General features: G+C 40.0%; 1 protein-coding gene across 3 annotated transcripts; it reads right to left on the bottom strand.

Moving 5' to 3' along the window:
* Positions 1–304: 304 nt before the first annotated feature.
* LOC128666950 (elongation factor 1-gamma) lies at positions 305–24,099 on the bottom strand. Of its 3 annotated transcripts, none has more exons than XM_053721774.1 (8): positions 24,016–24,099; positions 14,832–14,963; positions 13,168–13,228; positions 8,717–8,859; positions 8,095–8,238; positions 7,868–7,997; positions 1,496–1,548; positions 305–672 (listed from the first exon to the last, which is right to left on the bottom strand). In XM_053721774.1, the coding sequence occupies exons 1-7, from the start codon at positions 24,082–24,084 to the stop codon at positions 1,499–1,501; spliced, it is 729 nt and encodes a 242-aa protein (XP_053577749.1). In that variant the 5' UTR covers positions 24,085–24,099; the 3' UTR covers positions 305–672; positions 1,496–1,498. The 3 variants fall into 3 exon arrangements, with proteins under 3 accessions (XP_053577749.1, XP_053577750.1, XP_053577751.1); XM_053721775.1 differs by lacking the exon at positions 24,016–24,099 and adding an exon at positions 16,446–16,522; XM_053721776.1 differs by lacking the exon at positions 24,016–24,099 and adding an exon at positions 11,569–11,662 and having other exon boundaries at positions 14,832–15,940.
* Positions 24,100–24,855: the final 756 nt, after the last annotated feature.

The following is a 24,855-nucleotide window of genomic DNA, read 5'->3' as shown; positions in this document are numbered from 1 at the left end:
TAGATATACTCAATGCACCATTCATTTTAAAAGGGAAAGTAATGTCAAAATTAAACTTTTATGACCCAGAGCATGCAATATAAAAAAAATTCCAATGTACTTCTGTTCTCAAATTTGCTTTGTTCTCTTGGTATCTTATTGAACAGTCAAATTAGGTAGGCTCATAAGAGCTCAGGGGTGTGCACGTGTCTTAGTACTATATAACAAAGCTAGAAATAATGTTGCTATCCCTTTTTACATCGGGGGGGGCGGGGGGACAAAAAAAAAAAAAAAAAAAAAAAAAAAAAACACACCACAGCTAAAATTATGCAAACTTTTTTTATTATTTAGTTTTTTTTATACAAGATAGTGCAATGTGATACAAAATAGTGCAGAGCAAATTCTCCAATATACCTAGATATTTAAGCAATTACAGTGATAACCTGTTTAAGGATCAGTATCATTAGACAACAGCACAACCAATCAGCCTCCACAAAGACTATTAGAGGGAAAACAGACCAAAATAAATATCCAGCACTGGGTTGCAAAATATCTGACCAGTCCTAAATGTCCAGATTAAGGTTTGAAGAAGAATCATTAAGGCACCTGGTGGTAAGTCAAAATGAGGAAGGGAACAGGTTTAATTCACCCTCAAGAAGAGTCTGTGCCAACTTGCAAAGCGATGATTCAGAGCTGGAGAAAAAAATAAAATCGAACAGAATATTAAAATAAAAATCAATTTTGTATTTATCTGTAGATCTTTTATTCAGATCATGACCCCTACCAATTAGGCCAATTATGCCTTCACTTTGTTGAAGCAGAAACTTTCTTTCAGTACATAAAACCTCCTAGAAGTATCAGTTCTCTGAACTCAACATGGTGTCTGCCTGAACCAGGAACAAGTTTCCAAATTGTTGCTCTTATAAGGCACTAGATATTAATCTGGTTCTGTATAAACACAGGTGCATCATATTACCAGGCAAACTGGCATTTCTTCAATTATAGTATGGATAATAGTGTTTCAGTTTATAACATTTCTAAAAAAAAAAAAAAAAAAAAAAAAAAAAAAAAAAAAAAAAAGTTTCCTCTTCTGCCCCCCACATGGACAAAAATTCTGTGGACCATAGCGTAAAAGAGTCCTATGGCCTTCAGTTCTATGATCCTGCACGTGTCTCTAAATGTCACAAATTCTTTGTTTGCCAGTACAATGAAGGGAGGATAACCATTTAACCAAATCTGACAGAAGTGGGGAAAATTACTCAATAGAAGATTGTAAATGTCAAGTGCTGCTATGGACAAACATATGCTGGGCAGTAATCTCTAGGGCTAATACAAGTAGAAGTTTTAGAAGAAGCACCTGGTATAAACATCTGAGGCTATAAAGAATACAGCACAAATATGAGGGGATGAAATGTGGGGGGGGGGGGGGGGAGGAAGGGAAGTAGAAAGGTTTAAGGAGATTAAAGTAATGCTTTAAAAATTATAAAATGAATGGATATATTAAAAAGCTTTATACCTGTCACTCTTGTGGTTTCCCAAATGGCACAAAAATCTTCACAGGACACCCTTCTGCAAAAAAACAAACATTGTGTGTGTTAGAGCATAAACCATGGTAACTCCCCTGCAAAAGTGGTTGAAAAAAACATTTAAAGTGATGGTAAATTCCAGAATTTGACAATAGGATTTACCAGTGCTACAGATAAAATTGACATTCAGTCATTCAAAAAAAAAAGTACCTTTTTTGCTGTAACCTTACTCCTAAACTTAGGACCTCCAGCTGCCCATGGCAAAATATTTTCTCTTTCCTATGACATGGAGTCCACAACGTCATTTCAATTACTAGTGGGATATTCAACTCCTGGCCAGCAGGAGGAGGCAAAGAGCACACCAGCAAAGCTGTTAAGGACACGAAACCCAAATTCTCTTTTGATTTAAAGAGCATGCAATTTTAAACAACTTTCTAATTTACTTCTATTATCTAATTTGCTTCATTCTCTTGATATACTGTGCTGAAAAGCATATCTAGATATGCTCAGTAGCTGCTGATTGGTTGCTGTAAATAAATGTATAGTATGATTGGCTCACCCATGTGCATTGCTATTTCTTCAACAAAGGATAGCTAAATAATGAAGCTAAAAAAAATAGAAGTAAATTTGAATGTTTAAAATTGTATTCTCTACTTGAATCATGAAAGAAAATATTTGGGTTCAGTGTCCCTTTAAGTGTAACTGCCTTACCCATAACCCCCAGTCATTCTCTTTACCTCTGTCAATGGAGGTTGTGCAAAGTTGATGTCTGAAGATTGTAATCATTTTATGGGCATTTTCCAAACAAGCAAGGATTGGGGTCTAGCTGTGCCCAAGCCAATCTTTTGAGTAAAAGTAGTGGTGGCTTTTAGCAGTTAGAAGACGGCAAGGAAGTTTACTTTTAACATTTTGCTACCCCTTGGTAGAAAGCCAGAGTTACTCTTTTCTTTTACTACAGGTTCCTGACGGGAGAGTACCATTCACACCTATGTAGTGGTTACCTGCTCTGCAGCTGGATCAGGTAAGTGCATTTTCCTTCTAGGTTCTGAAGGATAGCACTTTAGAGGTAAAACCACTAGTATATCAAATTTGGGACATAAATTATCTAAGTGGTCTTAGATAAAAAAATTTTTTTGGGGGGGCGCAAATTTATATATATAGGCTATATGCATGCTTAACACTGGCAAGAGAGTCTAAGGGGTTAATACAAGCTGTGGGCTTACGATTATACAAACTGTGTGGAAAGTTTTTACATCTAACTTTATTGAACAAAGCATATGGCAAGGGGCACTTTTGTTTAACGGATTGAAAGAATCGTCAGAACTTTATAAAGGTTGTTACGGCTCGGTTAGATATTTACGCTTTGAGCCGTTTTTGAATGAGCGCCTATATCAAAGGCTTGTGGTGCAGTTTCAATTTTCACACAGCCCGCTCACGTGACTATCTGCTCTTCCGTGTGTGTGAGGAGTTAGTCTCCAGTACGGTAGGAGCCTGTCACTGCGGATTTTTATATTAAAGTGACAGGTACTGTTTTTTGGATAAATTTATTTCGGAGTTAAAAAAAAAAAAAAAAAAAATATTCATTTATTTCTGTCTATAACAAAAGATTTTAATTTTGAAAGGTATCATTTACAATGGAATCTGAAAAATTCTTCATTGAACATGGATAAATGTTTGAAGTCCCAATTGTGCTGCCTATGCAATTTTGTTCAAGTTGCTTAGCTAAGACCTTAAAATAAGGATAAATTAACCCCTCGTGAACCTAATCTCAGGATACAGCCGTTTCTAGATATGCCTAAGCTTTCTCCTCAAACGTCCCAAGCCTGATCAGTTTCGCATAGTGCCTTGCGTGTCCTCTCAACCTCCTGGGGGTGTATATTTGCCACGCAGATAACTTCTGCTGTACCGGCGGCTTTGTCTGCTTTCTCTACTTCGGGTAAGCGTAAGAAGAAATCTAAACATTTGTCTGCTAGTAAGGCTTCTGACCCCTCTAAGTCTCATTTGTCTGAGGAGCATACTTTAGTAGCTTCTGAATGTGAAATCTCAGACTGATACTTTAGTAGAAAAATCTTCAGAATCTGAATTTTAGATTTAAACTAGACATCTGGTTATTACTGTAGGAGGTTCTAGCTACTTTAGACGACTCTGAACCTTCAGTTGCCGTCAACCCTACAAAGTTTCCTAAATTGAATAGAGTTAACGATTCCCCATCGTCAGAGGAAGTTTCCAGTTCCTTGGAAGATGTCTGAAATTATAGCTCAGGAATGGGATAAGCCAGGGGTTCCTTTTCCCCCTGCTCCTGTTTAAAAAAAAACCCCCAATGTTTACGGTTGCCGACTATTTGTGACACTTGGCGCACTGTGCCTAAAGGAGCTATTTCTACTCTTGCCAAGAGAATTACAGTTCTTATAGAGGATAGTTGCTCTTTTAAGGATCCCATAGATAAGAAGCTTGAGGCTTACTTAAGACGTATATCCATCAAGGATTACAGTAGCAACCTGCAGCAAGTATCACCACATTTGCGGGAGCAGCATCTTATTAGTGCGATGCCTTGGCTGATCTAAATTAGAGGAAACTACGGTTGAGGAGATCCAAGATAGGTTCAAAGCTCTCAAACTGTTGAATACCGTTATCTGTGATGCCAATATGCAGATAGACTAGGAGCTAAGATGTCTAGCGTCACTGTACTAGCACGCAGGGTTTTGTGGTTAAAGTCCTGGTCGGCTGATGTTTCTTCTAAGGCCAAGCTTTTGGCTTTAACCTATAAAGAGTAAGATTGTTTGGACCGGGTCTGGCAGAGATAATTTCAGAAATTACGGGTGGAAAGGGTTCTTTCCTGCCTCAGGATAAGAATAGACCTAGGGGTCGGCAGACTTCTAATTTTGTTCCTCTCGCAACTTTAAGGGACAGAAGTCATCCTCTTCCTCTGCAAAACCATACCAATCCAGGTCCTCTTGAAAATCCAGTCACCCCTGGAATAAAGGTAAAGCAGAACAAGAAGCCTTCTGCTGACTAAATCAGCATGAAGGTTCCGCCCCCGATTCAAGTTTGGATCAGGCTCTCTTTTTCGTCAAGCATGGATATGCGATGTCCCAGACCCATGGGCTGTGGACATAGTATCCCTGGGTTACAGAATGGGATTCAAGTCTTGCCCTCCAAAGGGCAGATTTTTACCGTCAAGACTATCCTCAAACCAGGCAAAGAAGGCCTTCTTAAATTGCGTAAAGGACCTATCCTCCATGGAATTATTGTACCAGTCCCACAATAGGAACAGGGTCTAGGATTTTATTCAAATCTATTAGTGTTTCCCAAAAAGGAGGGAACTTTTCGGCCAATCCTAGATCTCAAGTGCCTCAACAAGTTCCTCAGGGTCCCGTCCAAGATTGGAACTATTCGTTCCATTCTTCCTTTGGTACAGGAAGGTCAATTTATGACAACTATAGACCTGAAGGACGCATACCTTCATGTTCCCATTCTCAGGAATCACCAGTTTGAGGTTTGCCTTTCTGGACAAGCATTTCCAGTTTGTTGCGCTTCTGTTTGGTCTGGCCACAGCTGCCAGAATATTCACAAAGTTTCTGGGTATGCTATTGGCAGTGATCAGATCCCAGGGAAATGCTGTGGCACCTTATCTAGAGGACATCTTGGTTCAGGCATCATCTTTTCAACTTCATACACAGATTGTTGTCTTTTCTACGTTTTTACAGATGGAAGATGAATTTGGAAAAGTGTAATCTAATTCCATCTACAACCGTTTCCTAGGGACAATAGATTCCATGTCCATGAATATTTTCCTGATGCAAGTCAGAAAATCCAAATTTCTTGCTTCCTGCCTTTCCCTCCAGTCTGCCTTTTGCCCATCCGTGGCTGAATGCATGGAGGTGATTGGTCCGATGGTTGCATCCATGGGCATCATCCCTTTTGTTCAGTTCCACCTGAGACCGCTGCAGCTTTGCATGCTCCGTCCATAAAACGGAGACCATTCAGGTTTGTCAGAAAGGATAAGTCTGGACCCCCTAACAAAAAACTCTTGTGGTGGACATCTCAGGAACATCTGTTTCAGGGCACTTGCTTCCTGAGACCTTCCCGGGAGATTGTGACTACGGACACCAGCCTGTCGAGCTGTTTGAGGTTCTCTGAAGGCTCAGAGCCTGTGGTCTCGGGAAGAGTCCTCTCTCCATAAACATCTTGGATTTGCGAGCAATCTTCAATGCCTTGACAGCGTGGCCTCAATCGTCTTTGGTCCGGTTGTTCAGATTCCAGTCAGACATCACCTCAGTGGCTTATAGCAACCACCAGGGAGGAACTCCGAGTTCCTTGGCCATGAAGGAGGTGACTTGCATTCTGCAGTGGGCAGAAGCTCACAATCGTCTTCCTTCCATATCCCAGGTGTGGACAACTGGGAGGCGGATTTCCTGAACAGGCAGACGTTTCATCCCCAGGAGTGGGTTCTTCATCCGGAACAGTTAACCCTCAGGTGGGGAGTTCCAGAGTTGGATCCGATGGCAAGGTTCCAAAGTACATAGTTTAGGGGGGGGGGGGGGATTGTTAAACGTTAAAGCGCAAACTTTCCTATATAGCCACTCTAAAATAAATATCTCCTTTCAAGATATTAAGTGCAAATCATTACTTTAAACATAGAATAGAGGGCGCTTACAGCTATAGGATGGTGGATTATATAACATTAGGTGTTTTAGATTAAACCTTATTTGATTGTCTTTAATTTAATACCTTTTAAAGCATATTTTGCAACAGTTATGATTTAGAAATCTCAGCAGGAAGTACACATGTATCTAAATATTTAAAAAAAAATTCTAACATGAGATACATTTTTAACAGTTCATAAGGGGAATTAGGAGTTGCAACTGTATAATAAATTGGGATACTAAAATTGATCTAAAAAAAAAATTAATGAAAATCCAAAATGTTCTAATAAAGTGCACTATTATTTGGGTGACATCACTTCCCAAAGTTAAAAACCATGTAAAAAAACACAAAAACAAACCACATAAGTCACATAAAAGGTATCACTTGAGAGCACCGCATAAAAAGGTTACTTTGAATCTTTTGAGACTATTTAGTTAATAAAGTGTTACGTTAAGTCTTGTATGTGTAAAAACATTGTTGAGATCTTGAAAAAGCCCTATAGACAGGGGGAAATGCGTAGAAAGCCGGGTGTGAGGGATTGGAGCTGAATATATACCCCCAGAGGATCCGTGTCTGTCATTGAGTCCATGACATTTTTTTTTATATTTTTTTATTATTCAGTTTGAGTAAACCTCAGGCACCTTTTCACCCTTGTGTTTCTCCCCCCCCTCCACATTTCCTTCAGCTGAATGACTGGGGGTTATGGGTAAGGCAGTTACACTTAACAGCTTTGCTGAGGTGCTCTTTGCCTCCTCCTGCTGGCCAGGAGTTAAATATCCCAATAGTAATTGGAATGATGTTGTGCACTCCTTGTCCAGAAGGAAATTTCAGGTAAGCATAAATTTTGTTTTTCAATATGTTTTTTTTTTTTTTACCTCTTAGCCAATAGCAGCCAAGTCTGCGGCACAGTGCCATATAGCTAGCGTGGCTATAGGTTAAGAGGTGGAAAGGTCACCTCATTGAGAATTTTTTTTTTGCCGTTGTGCTGCCAGAGGCACTTAGCTTAGGAGTAAGGTTACTACTGCATTTTATTCAATGTATTTTTTTTAATTTCATGACTGAAGGTCAACTTTCTAGCATGTGTTTGTAGCCACATTAGGCTCAAAAGCAGCAATGCACTAGTTAGGTATGCTTTTAAGAGGCTACTAATAGAACAAAGTAAATTGAGAAGTCTTAAAACTTAACCATGAAAGGTTAATTTTGAATTTAAAAATTGAATAAGGGACATTTCACAACAGCAGCAAGTGTGTTCTTTATTACCCATTCTCCAGTGAATATACTTAACCTCAAAGACTGACGGTTTCTAAGCCCCTGATTTTTTTTTTTTAAAGGGTTTTACAATTTTGTAGTAGACAGTTCTTGTCTGCCATATAGAATGATGTGTTTAAGAACCAACACTAATTTGCTAAAATACAAAATTGAAAACAAGAAAACCACTTAGATAAGAGTCAAGTCAGCAGGGCTTAATATACTTTACCTCTGATAAATGTGTATCTAACAGCGCTGGTTATGCAGAACTGGGTAATGGGTCCATAAAGGAATTATCTATCTTTTTAAAAAAAATTTTAAGTAGGCTGTTCCTTTTAACACTGATAAGCTAAACCTAACTTCACCAAGGTTGAAAATCTAAATAAGTCTAAAAATAAAAACAAATATAAAAATATTGATCTACAAATTAAAATACAAAACCAAGATCGAATGCTTCTCAGTATTACCTTTGAACTGATAAGCTTCTTTACACAGAGGGACATCTCCCAATACACTGGTGAATGCTGGGAAATTAACACACGTCTGGAACCAGCGATTGAGGTTGACATATGGTTCGCGGAAAGAAGGTTCGAAAACCTAAAATAAACAGGAATAGGTTCATGGCTGATTTAGATAGCTGTTGAAAGACACTCTAACAAGGTATTAAGTGAAATGTTTACAGTACAGGTATTACCATGACATAGGGCCATAAAAGTGCAGAGGCAACGACGATATCAGCTAGAGTGAGTCTCTCCCCAACTAGGAACGTGCAAGTGCGTAGGTAAGCGTCCAGTGCAGACAAGAGTTTGCAACAAGTTTCTTTAGCGTGTTCTGTGGACTGGAACAGCACAGTCAGCACACCATATTAAATACATAGGGTACAAAAAGTATACACACACTTGTTGTGATCTTACTCAAGTCAGACCAGTTAATTTTTCACTGGACAACGAAGAGAAGATCTCAATTTATGTACGCACCCTCGTCACCTCCTTGCAAGTGGCTGTTCCCGCAAGATGGTAATTATGATGCAAGTAACAGGTTTTAGAAATACACAAGTCAAAAAACATTTCTACAGAAACACATTGTGTGGTAAAAACAGATTAAATGCCAGCATCTTCCTGCACTGGACTAGATTACATAAATGCAAGTTACCAACTTCCTCCAAGAAGAGCACTGTAAATAGACAGATTGCTGGAAGTTCGTTTAGGGAATATGAGAAAGTTATGAATTATCAAAAGATAACTACACTCTTAATCCAGCAAGTAGCACTATAACAGAATATGCTTAACACAGGAGTTAACATACAATGTAGTTACCTGTTTATTAAATGGAAGACGTCCCATGATGGGATAAACCCAGGCATACAGAACTGGCACAATTTCCTTCTCAACAAAATGCATCCACATCTGGACAAGCGATTTCTCCTTGACCGCAGACCCTTGCAGATCGTCTGGTGCAACTGGAGGGAAAAAAATAAATTATATAGATAAAGTCAAGGGTCAGATAGGCGACACCATTGTCAGTCACCCTGAAAAAGGTCATAAATATGGGCTGAAGCCCCAACACTGATCAAGGGTATAATCAACTCTACCATACAGGATGTGGCATGAATGTGTAAATAGGTAAATTTGGTTAAGAATAGTTGATACTCTTGGGCTCAAGCCCCAGATCTGATCCCTACAATTACTAAGGATCTATACATTTTCAGATTGTCCTACAGGGACTTTACCACAGACACTAAAGGTTTTAAAACAGTCACAGGAAGCACAGAATAAGCAAGACTACACTCACATAAACAAGCAATACATTTCCTGTTGTCTGCAACATCCTGAAAGTGCTGCTATAAAAAGCCTGTTTATGTACAGATGATTAAAACATATTTCTGGGCTATATTTAGGAGCTGCAGGTAAAGGGCTTGGTCTGCCCCATTTCCCTGGGAGCTGCACATATCGCTGAGGAGAATATGCAATGAATTAACAGACTCCCATTTGTTAGAAACAGGACATCCTGATTACAGGAGATACACCCAGGATCGGAGGGAAAGGATGTGACATGTTTAAAAAAGGGCAATGAAAGTAAGTTAGGCAGTGCATATCAAAACTTAAGTATTCTAGCAATATATTCCTATTAGCAAAAACATACTTCAATAAAGTTAACACAACTTCATATTGTTGTTCACCCATGATACTTCTGTGTCTTTACAGAACCAACAATTCGCCTCCTGCACATGCCCTGAGATCAGCAGCAGTCATGGCTAAAAAAAAAAATTGTAGAAAGACTGCATTTCACATTCAAGCAACTCCTCTTAAAGAGTTCAGTCTGTACTAGGCGCAAAGTACACTATTAACAGTGACACTTATGGGCTCAGACCCCACTTAAAGCGTACTAATGACAGTGACATGTGTATGTACTCAGTCCCTGCTAGGACTAAAGTGTACTAATGACAGTGACATGTTTATGTGCTCAGTACCTGCTAGGACTAAAGTGTACTAATGACTAATGTTTATGTGCTCAGTCCCTGCTAGGACTAAAGTGAACTAATGACTAATGTTTATGTGCTCAGTCCCTGCTAGGACTAAAGTGTACTAATGACAGTGACATGTTTATGTGCTCAGTCCCTGCTAGGACTAAAGTGTACTAATGACAGTGACATGTTTATGTGCTCAGTCCCTGCTAGGACTAAAGTGTACTAATAACAATGACATGTTTATGTGCTCAGTCCCTGCTTGGACTAAAGTGTACTAATAACAATGACATGTTTATGTGCTCAGTCCCTGCTTGGACTAAAGTGTACTAATGACAGTGACATGTTTATAGGCTCAGTCCCTGCTAGGACTAAACTGTACTTATGACAGTGACATGTTTATGTGCTCAGTCCCTGCTAGGACTAAAGTGTACTAATGACAGTGACATGTTTATGTGCTCAGTCCCTGCTAGGACTAAAGTGTACTAATGACAGTGACATGTTTATGTACTCAGTCCCTGCTAGGACTAAAGTGTACTAATGACAGTGACATGTTTATGTGCTCAGTCCCTGCTAGGGCTAAAGTGTACTAATGACAGTGACATGTTTATGTGCTCAGTCCCTGCTAGGACTAAAGTGTACTAATGACAGTAACATGTTTATGTGCTCAGTCCCTGCTAGGACTAAAGTGTACTAATGAGTGACATGTTTATGTGCTCAGTCCCTGCTAGGGCTAAAGTGTACTAATGACAGTGACATGTTAATGTACTCAGTCCCTGCTAGGACTAAAGTGTACTAATGACAGTGACATGTTTATGTACTCAGTCCCTGCTAGGGCTAAAGTGTACTGATGACAGTGACATGTTTATGTGCTCAGTCCCTGCTAGGAATAAAGTGTACTAATGACAGTGACATGTTTATGGGCTCAGTACCTGCTAGGACTAAAGTGTACTAATGACAGTGACAGGTTTATGCGCTCAGTCCCTGCTAGGGCTAAAGTGTACTAATGACTGTGACATGTTTATGCGCTCAGTCCCTGCTAGGGCTAAAGTGTACTAATGACAGTGAAATGTTTATGGGCTCAGTCCCTGCTAGAAGCAAAGTGTACTAATGACTGACTTGCATATGCACTCAGTCCCCGATAGGAGCAAAGTGTACCAATGACTGACATGTTTAGATACTTTCTGGGGACCAATAAGAGCAAAATGCTGAAATGCTTATGGTCTCAGCTCCTGCTAGGATGGAGGGACACATCCAGCTACGTCACACTGCACCTCAAGAGGCAACAAAACAAGCTGCAGAGAATCGATTTTGCCAGCGTCAGATGTAGACTACACAGTGAGCTATTCAGTGAACAGGAATGTCAGTAGGCGTTTATAGGGAGGGGGGTTTCACATGTGTTAGTGGGAAGAAGCGGATTATGCAGAGCCAGCGTTAAAGCGGTTTTCTATAGCACCAGCAGCACTGATGTTATGAGATTAAGATACAGACAAACCCATCTGAACACACACAAAGCCATGCAGACAGCAGTATATAGCTATTACAGCGAGCAAGTAATGATGTTAGGAACATGCAACATGTTCTGGCTGTAAAACTAGCTGCTCCCCACAGACAGAGGATTAAGGAAACAAACATAACCACATGCTGGTTACAGATAATGCCCAGATCTTTTAGACAAATATTGGTGTGCTGTACTGTACCAGCCTAAGTGAGCTGCCACCATCTTTGATTTCGTGAGGCGAAACCCCAAAACTTTCCAGGGGTCAGAGAGAGCCAGACAGTCCTGTTTTGCCATGGTCTGGAAGCAGATAGAGGAATATATTAAAAGGGTAATAAAGCCTGGTTGTCCTGCTCCAAACGTATACAAATTAACATGGGAGAAAGCATTTCTCTAAAGCTTGTAGTTGGTGAACTGATGGTACCTGCGCAATACAGATAATCACTATGGTGCAAGGGTACATCTGAGGATGTAGAAAGGGCCAGTGACTGCCCTCTAGTGTTGTGTTTAAAGTTGTTCAGGCGACTAATCATGTAGGTCTCAATACATTAAACTCAAAATGTATCTCATGATTAAGACAGCAGCAATTTTAAACATTCCTAATTTACTTCTATTATCAATTTCTCTTTGTTCACTTGGTATCTTTTGTTGAAAAGCAGAAACATAAGCCCAGGAGCCAGCCAATTTCTGGAGCACTACAGGTCGATTTATCAAAGGCTTTCGCCAGCCATCCGACTCCCGCTTCTCACAAGAGAACCTGCAGTCTAATTAACAAGCAGCGGTCAGACTGCTGCTTTCCTAACCTCTCACCACCTCTTAAGGTGGAAAATTTCAATCTCCTCGGTCTCGTCCGACCTGGGAGATTGACAACTCCTGCCCGCACGTGATTGGCTGTGCGCAGGCAGCATTGCACAAGAGTGCAAGATTGCGGTTCTTGTACAATGATGAATCCCAGCAGCGGAATTCAGCCCGCTAGAGGCGAGCGGCGGACAGGGGCGCATATGTACACCCCTGTCCACCGTAGCTTGATAGATCGACCCCAATACGGCAGCAGTTTTGCTAGAGCACTAGATGACACCACTATTACTATTAACTGCCATGTAGTGCGACAGACAGATACAAATTAAAAAAAAATAAAAAAAAAAAAAAATAAATCATGGGAACAAAGCAAATTTGATAATAGAAGTAGATTGGAAACTTTAAAAATGTTATGCTCTGACTTAATCACAAGACTTTCTGGGTTTTATATCCATTTAGCCTCTTGGCTGCATGATAGGGCTGCACTGCAACACAGCCCTATCTTGTGTCCAAAGGGTTAAATGATTTTGCTACCATTCATAAACTTTCGCTCTGTCCAAAACATTTATCAATTACATTATTATTATTAACACTTTTCTGTAGCCCTGCAATATATTCATACTAGCAGAGCATGAACATTTTCAGAATACATTGACACATTGCTGCGTTTTTTTTTTTTAATGGCCACCCCCATGCCACCATTTGCAGGAGTCACTTTGGACTGGAGTAAACACAGCAAGCCACTCATCTTGTCAAATTGTTTTGTTGTGTAGTATCTTATCCATCCCCCATCAGCCAATTAGGGGCAGGTATGTGGCAGGGTTAGGGTTGCAAAGTCTACAGAGAGTATGCCAGTTATCAGAATTTGAGAACCCACAATCTTGAAAAAATTACAGGAAAGGGGGGGGTAAATAATTAATGTATACCAAAAATTTAACTGTCATTTTAATATATTAGCGTTTCATAATTTACTATTTTGCAGATTATAGCAATAGTAAGGAACTTACTGTAGTATAGGATTGATTGGTGACCGTGCAGTATTAATCCATCATCAGTAAGTTTTGGCTTCTGTAAAAATTAAGAATTAAAGGTCATAAAACAAAGTTAGTGCTTCAAGGGAACCCCCCCCCAGCTTTTAGCATACCTCTTTAAAAGGAGTTTTCATAAAAATGCTGAAAATGGTCTAAACCAGCCATCTGATTTGCAGCATTTTGAAACAAAGGGTTACAGATTTTTTAAAACACAAAATGTCTGTTAAAAAGGGACAGTGTACTGCAAAAGTTGCTTCCCCCTAAAGGGACATGAACCCCATTTTTTTCCGATCATGATTCAGAAAGAGCAGGCAATTTTAAACAAATTTACAGTTTACCTCTAATTTGTTTCATTCTCTAGGTATCCTTTGCATACCTAGGTAGGCTCAGGAGCTCACTTATTGGTGGCTGCACATATATGCAGCGTTATTGGCTCACTCATGTGCATTGCTGTTTCTTCAACAAAGGGTACCAAGAGAATGAAGCAAATTAGAAAGTTGTTTCAAATTGTTCTCCATCTGAAACATGAAAGAAAGATTCTGGGTTCAACATGCCTTCAATGTGTTTCCACTGACTATACTAGCTGCAGAGAATAAAACATGGGAAGTTGCTCATTTTGATTTAATTCTGTAAAAGAAAGAAGTTTCTGCTAATGGAAACCACAGCCCAATAAAATGTGCTGAACACAGATATCAATATTTTCTCTAAGGCAGGGATGGCTAACGGGCCATATGTGGTCATTTGCACTAGTTTGTGGCCCCTGAGAAAAATAAATAAGAATCTGTATGTTTGTGGCACCAAGAAAAAAAAAAAGGGGGGGGGGGGAAAGATTTGGGGACTTTTGATGAGTGGGCAACCAAGGAAATGGATATTTAATAGCCAAAAAAATATTGTGACCCTGTAGGCGTCTTAAGTCAGTGTGTTTAAAAATTAGGAGCCAGTAAGAATATTTAGGAGCCAGACAGTTGGATTTGTGTATAGACATATGGAGAATAACCCAAAAAGTTAGGAGCCAGGGGTGAAATTCTAGGAGCCAGTGGCTCCCAAGTTTGTCGAGCCCTGTCTTAAGTGTTTTCATTTTATTTACTCCCATTGAGCACAGATCAATACATAAGGCCTGATCAGCAAAAGCTTGCTGGCAAATTAAAACAAAAAACTCCACACAAAATAATTGGGGGTTTGTTTGCAACGCAAGTCCCTCACTCCTCCACAGGCAAAACCCTGCATATCAAAATAACTCTCAAGGTGAAATTTGCCTTTATTAGAAGGACCTTGCAGTACTGGCAAGTGGCAAGATTTCTTAGATAGATAATTTCCGACCAATACTTATGTACTGAAATTTTCATAATAGATGGGGACAACAGGAAAACAAAATAATAGCTATTTAAAATGACAAAATAAAGATAAATTACCTAAAGTGTAAACAATTTTATACACTACAGTAGGTAAAATGGATCATTATCACAAAAAGGATGGGGGATAACATCCTTTAACAAACACGCCCTGACAATACAGTTACATATTCCTGGTTTCAGTCTGTAGATGGCACCAACAAACAGAACACGTTAGCTGAATATTTTACCCCCCAAAAGCATAGACAGTGCCTGTAAATAAGTGCGTATGCCCATCGGAATACCCACCTGCCAAGGTTGGCTAACAGGACAGACAGTGGTCTCATCTCCCTGATGACATTCCAGCTCAATATCACACACACTGTGCTTAGCGGTAATGAGGATCGGCAAGATTTCCCAGTGGCCATGATAGTAACACACCTGTCAAGGAGGGGAAAAAAAAAATTGCTTTTTTCTATGCCCATGTGAAAAATAAACTTTTCCCAGTTCTTTAAAGGTTGCATGGAAATAAGCATTACAATTATGATGGTAATTAGAACCTGCAAATGTCCTACTACAACCTATAGTTTAACCCTATTGCACCCCTTTATCTGAGATCCACCTATACCACCATGTACATAGGTTGCCCCGCCCCTGTTAACTTCCTGAAGCAGTCAAACCATCACAATGCCCATTATAGCTGGGAGGTCATGTCATGCTCTTCCTTATCAAAGGAACCTGAAAAAAAATTGACCTGCTACACCCTCCAAAATCATACTCTCCAAGGTCAAACAATTATCACAGGATAGCTTCATGTTACATCCTCCCCTGCTGTCTATTCCCCACAAACAGTATTAGATCCTCACTAATAACCTACTACTGCATTATAACCTACACAAACCAGGAACATTGTTACCATGCACCCTTTCTCTGAATGACACCTTCCTCAAGGAGAACAGTCAGACCCTATCCTTGCTGTATTCCACCCCCCAAACCAGACATTTACTGCCTGCCATCAGCTCTCTATTACTCCCTCATCAACTAAGGCACATTGTATTAAAATTCCCTCCCACTGTATAACATGCACACTCTCACACCATTACCATCATGCTGCTACATTATGCAGGCAAAAGACTCACCCATCCCTCTCCCCACAGTCATACCCATCTTTAGCCCTTACTTGACTACACATTGCCCAAGCACAGCACCTGCTGCCACACCATCAATATGCCCCCCTCCCTCCTATTACACTCGCCCCAAGCAAGGGACAACCTGTCACTGTACATATCCCTCTCCACTAAATTACAAACTCTTCAAAGCAGGCACGCAAGCCCCACCCTCCATGCATTAAACTCTCCCCAAGAAAGGCATACACTGATATCCCATCTCACCCTTCATGAGCCATGCCCACACCACCCTTCATGAACACGCTTCCCCCCCCCCCCCAAATTACCCCACCCTTCGTGAGCCATGGGCACACTATCTCCCCAACCCCCAATTACCCAACATGATCCACATCACACTTAGTGAGCCATGGACAGGCTGTCCACCCACAATTATCCCACATTACACCGTTATTGAGCCACTCATACACTACCACACCGTGCCCAAGCAAGACGTATCCCCCGCATAATTACACCCCTCCCGTGCCAGATACGCGTTGCCACCCCATCAAGAAAATCACGCTGTCACAGATTCTCTCTCCCCACGCACGCAATACCACACCACCATGACCGTCCCCTACACAGCAACCCCACCCACCTCCAAGACACAACTGTCACACCAACCCTATCCCCTTCCCACACCTCGGCACACACTATCCCTCTTCTACCGCACTGTACCCTCCCCAACCAAACACTGACTGTCACACCGCCTCTTGTGTCCCTCACAGAAAAGCCATGACAAACACCCCCTCATATTCACCTTCATAATCCTATCCTCTGACTACACAAGCGCAACCTCTAGTTACTGTAAACCCGCCTTAAAAAGGCAAGACGAGCCCATGAATTACATCTACGCATGCGCAATACGTGTGTCCTATTTAAACTGCGCGTGCGTTGATGCTCCATTGGGTTTAGAGGAGCCAAAGAGCATGCGCGTTGCCAGTGCTGCTAAATTAAGCAAATGCACGTATTTAGCTACGCCCTTAAAAGGTAATAATAATAAAGCAGCTGTCAAATTATGCGCGTCATTGTAAAATGAGCGCGCGCCAGTACTAGTTATCACGAACGTAATGAGGTAGGTTTAGGTTAGTTGTGGTAGAGAACAAGAAAGTTGGTTTCTTATTCATGGAAGTTGGTTTCTTATTCAATTATTTTGTCAGACTGTTTTAAATTGAATTTAAAATAAAAATATAGGTTTTATTTAAATAATAATATATGATTCATATAATGTAGTTACCAGAGGTGGAATCCCTTTATACAACAATTGGGTATACAAACTGGAAAAAAGGGCATACGTTGGCACCAATACAAATATTACTATTTTTAATAAGTAACTGATATTTTCAAAGGATTAATAACCATTGTGCCACTGATTTCACTATAAATATATACAGGGTAGATCCCCCTCCATGACATGCAATTGTTTTTAGCCTGGCCCAATGGTGTTTTGGGCACAGAAATTGGGAACGGTGTAAAAGCCGGAACGGAACGGAACAGGCCGGAACAGGCCTTTTATGAAGGAAATTGATTTAAAATATAATGGGATGTGTTAGAGACTCTTGAGAACAATTTTAGGAACAAGAATATTTGTGATATAATAATTAATTAACCCTTTAACTACCAAAATAGTATCCGAAACCAAACATAACAGCCCGGAACAGCACCTTCCCAGAAAACCAGATACACCAACTTTACAAGTCACATGTGACTAAATGTAATAAGTGTAATCAGCCACAAACCATCCACAGAAACCACATTATGATAGCTGTTCCGGCCTTTAACACACTTTTTTATAAAAAGTGACGGAACGGCACCTACCCAGCAAAATATACAGACCAAATTCACCAGCCACACATAACTAGATGTGGTAAGTGTAATCAACCACAAACCATCCACAGAAACCACGTTCCAATACCCGTTCCGGCCTGTAAAACACTTTTTCGTGAAAATTGACGGAACGGCACCTTACCAGCAAACCAGATACACCAAATTCACCAGTTACACATAACTAAATGTTATAAGTGTAATCAGCCACAAACCACCCACAGAAACCACATTATGATATCTGTTCCGGCCTTTAATACACTTTTTTATAAAAAGTGACGGAACGGCACCTTCCCAGCAAAATATACAGACCAAATTCCCCAGCCACACATAACTAGATGTGCTAAGTGTAATCAACCACAAACCATCCCCAGAAACCACGTTCCAATACCCGTTCCGGCCTGTAAAGCGATTTTTCATGAAAAGTGACGGAACAGCACCTTACCAGCAAACCAGATACACCAAATTCACCAGTCACACATGACTAAATGTTATAAGTGTAATCAGCCACAAACCATCCACAGAAACCACATTATGATATCTGTTCCGGCCTTTAATACACTTTTTTATAAAAAAGTGACGGAACGGCACCTTTCCAGCAAAATATACAGACAAAATTCACCAGCCACACATAACTAAATGTGGTAAGTGTAATCAACCACAAACCATCCACAGAAACCACGTTCCAATACCCGTTCCAGCCTGTGAAACACTTTTTCATGAAAAGTGATGGAACGGCATCTTACCAGCAAACCAGATACACCAAATTCACCAGTCACACATGACTAAATGTTATACGTGTAATCAGCCAGAAACCATCCACAGAAACCACATTATGATATCTGTTCCGGCCTTTAATACACTTTTTTATAAAAAGTGACGGAACGGCAACTTCCCAGCAAAATATACAGACCAAATTCACCAGCCACACATAACTAGATGTGCTAAGTGTAATCAACCACAAACCCTCCACAGAAACCATGTTCCAATACCCGTAAAACGCTTTTTCATGAAAAGTGATGGAACGGCACCTTCCCAGCAAACCAGATACACCAAATTCACCAGTCACACATGAGTAAATTTAATAAGTGTAATTAGCCACAAACCATCCACAGAAACCACATTATGATATCATCTGTTCTGGTCTTTAATACGCTTTTTTATAAAAAGTGACAGAACTGCACCTTCCCAGCAACATATACAGACCAAATTCACCAGCCACACATAACTAGATGTGATAAGTGTAATCAACCACAAACCATCCACAGAAACCACGTTCCAATACCCTTTCCGGCCTGTAAAATGCTTTTTCATGAAAAGTGACGGAACGGCACCTTACCAGCAAACCAGATACACCAAATTCACCAGTCACACATGACTAAATGTTATAAGTGTAATCAGCCACAAACCATCCACAGAAACCACATTATGATAACTGTTCCGGCCTTTAATACACTTTTTTATAAAAAGTGACGGAACGGCACCTTCCCAGCAAAATATACAGACCAAATTCACCAGCCACACATAACTAGATGTGATAAGTGTAATCAACCACAAACCATCCCCAGAAACCACGTTCCAATACCCGTTCCGGCCTGTAAAGCGCTTTTTCATGAAAAGTGACGGAACAGCACCTTACCAGCAAACCAGATACACCAAATTCACCAGTCACACATGACTAAATGTTATAAGTGTAATCAGCCACAAACCATCCACAGAAACCACATTATGATATCTGTTCCGGCCTTTAATACACTTTTTTATAAAAAGTGACGGAACGGCACCTTCCCAGCAAAATATACAGACCAAATTCACTAGCCACACATAACTAGATGTGATAAGTGTAATCAACCACAAACCATCCCCAGAAACCACGTTCCAATACCCGTTCCGGCCTGTAAAGCGCTTTTTCATGAAAAGTGACGGAACAGCACCTTACCAGCAAACCAGATACACCAAATTCACCAGTCACACATGACTAAATGTTATACGTGTAATCAGCCAGAGACCATCCACAGAAACCACATTATGATATCTGTTCCGGCCTTTAATACCCTTTTTTATAAAAAGTGACGGAACGGTACCTTCCCAGCAAAATATACAGACCAAATTCACCAGCCACACATAACTAGATGTGCTAAGTGTAATCAACCACAAACCATCCACAGAAACCATGTTCCAATACCCGTAAAATGCTTTTTCATGAATAGTGACGGAACGGCACCTTCCCAGCAAACCAGATACACCAAATTCACCAGTCACACATGAGTAAATTTAATAAGTGTAATTAGCCACAAAACATCCACAGAAACCACATTATGATATCATCTGCTCTGGCCTTTAATACGCTTTTTTATAAAAAGTGACAGAACTGCACCTTCCCAGCAACATATACAGACCAAATTCACCAGCCACACATAACTAGATGTGATAAGTGTAATCAACCACAAACCATCCACAGAAACCACGTTCCAATACCCGTTCCGGCCTATAACACACTTTTTCATGAAAAGTGATGGAACGGCACCTTCCCAGCAACATATACAGACCAAATTTGGTCTGTATATGTTGTTGATAAGGTGCTGTTCCATCACTTTTCATGAAAAAGCATATTACCGGCCAGAATAGATATTGGAATGTGGTTTCTGTGAATGGTTTGTGGTTGATTACACTTATCACATCTAGTTATGTGTGGCTGGTGAATTTGGTCTGTATATGTTGCTGGGAAGGTGCTGCTCAAACACTTTACATGAAAAAGTGTATTACAGGCCGGAACAGGTATTGGAACATTGTTTCTGTGGATGGTTTGTGGTTGATTACACTTATCACATCTAGTTATGTGTGGCTGGTGAATTTAGTCTGTATATGTTGCTGGGAAGGTGCTGTTCCATCAATTTTCATGAAAAGCATATTACAGGCTGGAACAGATATCATAATGTGGTTTCTGTGGATGGTTTGTGGCTCATTACACTTTATACATTTAGTCATGTGTGACTGGTAAATGTGATGTATCTGGTTTGCTGATAAGGTGCCGTTCCGTCAATTTTCATGAAAAAGCATTTTACAGGTCAGAACGGGTATTGGAACGTGGTTTCTGTGGATCATTTGTGGTTGATCACACTTATCACATCTAGTTATGTGTGGCTGGTGAATTTGGTTTGTAAATGTTGCTGGGAAGGTCCTGTTCCATCAATTTTCATGAAAAGCGTATTACAGGCTGGAACATATATCATAATGTGGTTTCTGTGGATGGTTTGTGGCTCATTACACTTTATACATTTAGTCATGTGTGACTGGTGAATGTGATGTATCTGGTTTGCTGATAAGGTGCCGTTCCGTCAATTTTCATGAAAAAGCATTTTACAGGTCGGAACGGGTATTGGAACGTAGTTTCTGTGGATGGTTTGTGGTTGATTACACTTATTTCATCTAGTCAATGTGTGACTGGTGAATGTGATGTATCTGTTGCTGGGAAGGTGCCGTTCCGTCACTTCTCATGAAAAAGCGTATTACAGGCCGGAACAAGTATTGAAACATGGTTTCTGTGGATGGTTTGTGGTTGATTACACTTATCACATCTAGTTTTATGTGGCTGGTGAATTTGGTCTGTATATGTTGTTGATAAGGTGCCGTTCCGTCAATTTTCATGAAAAATCGTATTACCGGCCAGAACAGGTATTGGAATGTGGTTTCTGTGGATGGTTTGTGGTTGATTACACTTATCACATCTAGTTATGTTTTGTTGTTGAATTTAGTCTTTACATGTTGCTGGGAAGGTTCCGTTCCATCACTTTTCATGAAAAAGTGTGTTACAGGCCGTAACGAGTTTTGGAACATGATTTCTGTGGATGGTTTGTGGTTGATTAATCTTATCACATCTAGTAAAGTGGGGCTGGTAACTTTGGTCTATATATGTTTCTGGGAAGGTGCCGTTCCATCGCTTTTCATGAAATAGTGTGTTACAGGCCGTAACGGGTTTTGGAACGTGGTTTCTTTGGATGGTTTGTGGTTGATTACACTTATCACATATAGTTATGTGTGACTGGTGAATTTGGTGTATCTGGTTTGCTGGGAATGTGCCGTTCCGTCACTTTTCATGAAAAAGCATTTTACAGGCCGGGACGGGTATTGCAACGTGGTTTCTGTGGATGGTTTGTGGTTGATTACACTTATCACATCTAGTTATGTGTGGCTGGTGAATTTGGTCTGTATATTTTGCTGGAAAGGTGCCGTTCCGTCACTTTTTATAAAAAAAGTGTATTAAAGGCCGGAACAGATATCATAATGTGGTTTCTGTGGATGGTTTGTGGCTGATTACACTTATAACATTTAGTTATGTGTAACTGGTGAATTTGGTGTATCTGGTTTGCTGGTAAGGTGCCGTTCCGTCACTTTTCATGAAAAAGCGTTTTACAAGCCGGAACGGGTATTGGAACGTGGTTTCTGTGGATGGTTTGTGGTTGATTACACTTACCACATCTAGTTATGTGTGGCTGGTGAATTTGGTCTGTATATTTTGCTGGGTAGGTGCCGTTCCGTCACTTTTCATGAAAAAGCGTTTTACAAGCCGGAACGGGTATTGGAACGTGGTTTCTGTGGATGGTTTGTGGTTGATTACACTTACCACATCTAGTTATGTGTGGCTGGTGAATTTGGTCTGTATATTTTGCTGGGTAGGTGCCGTTCCGTCACTTTTCATGAAAAAGCGTTTTACGGGTATTGGAACATGGTTTCTGTGGATGGTTTGTGGTTGATTATACTTAGCACATCTAGTTATGTGTGGCTGGCGAATTTGGTCTGTATATTTTGCTGGGTAGGTGCCGTTCCGTCACTTTTTATAATAAAGTGTATTAAAGGCCGGAACAGATATCATAATGTGGTTTCTGTGGATGGTTTGTGGCTGATTACACTTATAACATTTAGTCATGTGTGACTGGTGAATTTGGTGTATCTGGTTTGCTGGTAAGGTGCTGTTCCTTCACTTTTCATGAAAAAGTGTTTTACAGGCCGGAACGGGTATTGGAACGTAGTTTCTGTGGATGGTTTGTAGCTGATTACACTTATAACATTTACTCATGTGTGACTGGTGAATTTGGTGTATCTGGTTTGCTGGTAAGGTGCTTTTCCGTCACTTTTAATGAAAAAGCGTTTTACAGGCCGGAACGGGTATTGGAACGTGGTTTCTGTGGATGGTTTGTGGTTGATTACACTTATCACATCTAGTTATGTGTGGCTGGGGAATTTGGTCTGTATATTTTGCTGGGAAGGTGCCGTTCTGTCGCTTTTTATAAAAAAGTGTATTAAAGGCCGGAACAGATATCATAATGTGGTTTCTGTGGGTGGTTTGTGGCTGATTACACTTATAACATTTAGTTATGTGTAACTGGTGAATGTGGTGTATCTGGTTTGCTGGTAAGGTGCCGTTCCGTCACTTTTCACGAAAAAGCGTTTTACAGGCCGGAACGGGTATTGGAACGTGGTTTCTGTGGATGGTTTGTGGTTGATTACACTTACCACATCTAGTTATGTGTGGCTGGGGAATTTGGTCTGTATATTTTGCTGGGTAGGTGCCGTTCCGTCACTTTTTATAAAAAAGCGTTTTACAGGCCGGAACGGGTATTGGAACGTGGTTTCTGTGGATGGTTTGTGGCTGATTACACTTATTACATTTAGTCACATGTGACTTGTGAATTTGGTGTATCTGGTTTTCTGGGAAGGTGCTGTTCCGGGCTGTTATGTTTGGTTCCGGACACTATTTTGGTAGTTAAAGGGTTAAATAATTATTATATCACAAATATTCTTGTTCCTAAAATTGTTCTCAAGAGTCTCTAACACATCCCATTATATTTTAAATCAATTTCCTTTATAAAAGGCCTGTTCCGGCCTGTTCCGTTCCGTTCCGGCTTTTACACCGTTCCCAGAAATTGATGCCAACCCGGCATAGGTGCTCTAATTCTCATTTTTTAATAAGTCACAGATATTTTCAAAGGGTTAATAACCATTGGGTCACTGATTTTACTATGACTATATACAGGGTAGATCCCCCTCCATGCCCTGCAGTTGTTTTTAGCCTGGCCAAATGGTGTTTTGGGCACAAAAATTGATGCCAGCACTGGCATTTGTTCTGAAACTACCATTTTTGAATAAGTAACATATATTTTCAAAGGGTAAATAACCATTGGGCCACTGATTTTACTATGAATATAAACAGGGTAGATCTCCCTCCATGACATGCAATTGTTTTTAGCCTGGCCCAATGGTGTTTTGGGCATAGAAATTGATGCCAACCCTGGCATAGGTGCTCTAATTCTCATTATTTATTTATTTTTTATATTTTTATTGAGGATTAAAAGAAAAATAACATACAGTTATTCCATCGTGAGATAGCAGAGATATACAGGCTATAAGTGTCATAACAATGAAATGACATATGATCAGATAGGTACAGAGACTTAAAAAAAAATAAAAGTGGAATATCATACTGTATCCAACTATCTAAGTAGTACCTGTAGATTAGAATACAAGAATAAAGAAAATATCAAGTGTTCATCCTCAGTTTTCCACCTCCATAACATAGGTGAGGCTGCTTATGGACCTCAAACACGTCTGTTATGAAAAATAAAAGGAGGATTACTTTAATATAAGGTCTCTTTTGGACCTTTTAAGCACTGTTGAAACATATTAATCATAGTTATAGCATATATGGTATATAGTACAAGGTATATAGTACCATCAAACATAGGGGAAGGGATAATATTAAGGGCAAGAAGCTTATTAACATCTAGATATAGAATAATCCGGCGACATAAGAGTATAGTAAAAGATAGCTGTCTCTGGTTAGTAACTTGTAATGGACAAGATTAATATCCTGCCTGATGAATACTGGATATAAACTATGGGAGCATAGTAATCTAAAGTAGAAACAACAATATTGTCACATATTCTTGATATGTTATCCACACCTCAAGTAAAATATCCCTAATTGTCATTGTATTATTCACATGCCATATGAACTCATATCACCTAGAGTAATCAATATAAATACATACTTCTTAAGAATAGAACACTTAATTTTAAAGTTAAAGGGAAAGGTTTCTTGGAATCTGCGTTCCTTTGTTTATCAAATAAACATAAAAGGTAAGGGGGGCGAAGTGATAATTAGGTGAACCATGGTTACAGAAGGGTAAAGATATTAAAATTACAATTATATGGAAGCCAATATACCAGGATTTTTTCTAGTCCCTAGAAAGATATATGTATAGGATGTCTCTAGTTTTTCCTTGGGAATCTTTTGATATAACGTTTTAAATGTGTGGTGTTCTTTTAGGGCTAATCATATATGGTAT

Source organism: Bombina bombina, chromosome 7 (genome assembly GCF_027579735.1).
Source record: "Bombina bombina isolate aBomBom1 chromosome 7, aBomBom1.pri, whole genome shotgun sequence".
Classification (NCBI taxonomy): Eukaryota; Metazoa; Chordata; class Amphibia; order Anura; family Bombinatoridae; genus Bombina; species Bombina bombina.
This window is presented reverse-complemented; position numbering and strand designations above follow the sequence as displayed.